The sequence below is a fragment of the Frankliniella occidentalis genome, unplaced genomic scaffold (assembly GCF_000697945.3).
Source record: "Frankliniella occidentalis isolate FOCC.00 unplaced genomic scaffold, Focc_3.1 Scaffold267, whole genome shotgun sequence".
NCBI lineage: Eukaryota > Metazoa > Arthropoda > Insecta > Thysanoptera > Thripidae > Frankliniella > Frankliniella occidentalis.
The window spans coordinates 284535-286254 of record NW_026267393.1 but is presented as its reverse complement, the minus strand read 5'-3'; the positions used below and the strand labels follow the sequence as shown (position 1 = coordinate 286254).

The 1720-nt window shown below is 47.3% G+C and overlaps 1 protein-coding gene across 1 annotated transcript in view; it reads right to left on the bottom strand.

Annotated features, from left to right (window-relative positions):
- LOC113215305 (SET domain-containing protein SmydA-8-like) overlaps positions 1-1720 on the bottom strand; it is a gene marked incomplete in the record, with an annotated part of 78663 nt that overhangs the window by 17298 nt on the left and 59645 nt on the right. The window contains 1 exon segment of the mRNA XM_052273382.1: positions 1218-1394. Coding sequence (XP_052129342.1) covers positions 1218-1394 — 177 coding nt within the window.

The following is a 1720-nucleotide window of genomic DNA, read 5'->3' as shown; positions in this document are numbered from 1 at the left end:
GCATGTCTACGTCAAATCTCGACTTCCTAGGTGCTAGGGGAGATAATTTAATCCACGCGTAAAAAAGTGGACCGCTAAATGTTTTGACGAGTGTACAAACAAAAATTGATTTGTTGCGTTAAGTAACTTATAACCGGTAACGTAACGAATGTAATTTTACAAAAATGTAACTTATTTATTATTTCGCTAGCCCTGCGAGATGCTCCCCAATATCCCACGTTATTGATTTCATGAGCTATAAGCCGAGCCCCTTGCACTGAAAGACCGCTAAAAAACTACTTCCTCAAATACGTTATTTCTCCAAATGCTGTGTAACGTAAATGGCTTCAATTAAGTTACGTTACAGTAACGTAACAAAATTATTTACGGGCATTCAAATTCGTGCCGGGAACTTGTAACGACAATACGTTAAGTAACGGGTGCCTGCCTCCAAGTACCTCCTTAGGTGGACCTGCCGATCTGCTGCTAGGGATTTCCCACCGAGGTGCTACTTCCCGAGGCAAAGTAATAGCCTGAATGTTGTCTAAATCTTGACGAGGGTGACGGTTAATTAGTAGGTAAAGCGCAGTGTAACGGCAGGTCATCGTCAGTCAATCAGTAGTCTATCGGTAGCCAAACCGCAGCCAAACGGCTGACCATCCTCATCGACAAACGGCAAACAAACGTCAGACAACCCACAGTCAGGCTACAGTCTATCCGCAGTGTATCCTCAGCCCAGTTAGACTGAAGATTGACTGCCGATTGTCTGCGGATTGGCAACAAGTTACCAGACTTTGGCGCCTTAGACAATCTTCAGACAATATTTTGCAAGGGATGAAAATGAAAACAATCGACTTGGCCGGGCCGCTGTCCCAGGGACGGTACCGAACCCCGGCCCCCGGAGTGGAAGTCGGAGTGCTTGCCCCCTTGGCCAGAGAGAGGTCGCGGGGAGACGAGCTCGGCGACGGCGGTAACGCCCCAGGAGGGCGGTGGCTGCAACAACAGTGGCGGAGCGACGCGCTGGCGCTTGGAGCCGGTCCCCAGCGCCTGGTGGGGTGGGTGTGCAGTCCCGGTTGGAGCCGTGCGGGCGGGTTGCATAGTACAAAAGTGTGCGGGGTTAATCAGCCACCTGGTATATTTAACCGCCTACACTTTAGAAAATTCAAGTCGTACAAACGACGCGCCGCCGACCGTGTTGACGAAATAGTTTGTTCCGTTTGTTCACTTTGTCCACTCACCCCCATGATCTTGAATGGCCCCATCTTCGGGGCGTTCGACGTAGGTAAATTAACTGTCGCCAGGTTTGCGACTCGGAAGGCCTGCTTCAGCTTCTCCTCGCTGATGTCCAGGCCCAACTTCTCCACAACCCAATCTCGGCTGCTAGACCACATGGCATCATTGAGTTCTTGCTTCATCTACAGCAGCAAAAACAAAAAAAAATACAGTAATGTGCCATAATATCGGACAAAATACAGAAAAAAGGCTAAAATTTGCCTATCTTAGCTAACTTTAGGCACATTTAAAACCCGACGCGGATTGGAAAGGCAAGCGCCCATACTTTAAATGGAATTTTCGTCCATTGCAAAATGTAATCCTGAAGCGTGCGTAGGGATAATATTGTTTCTACAGATGAACAAAATAAAAATGTGTACACACTAAATGCTTATGAACTTTTTTATTCGCAGTTATGAACAATTTTATACGTAGCTTACTGAAATCTGTACGCGTGCTCTGTTACGGA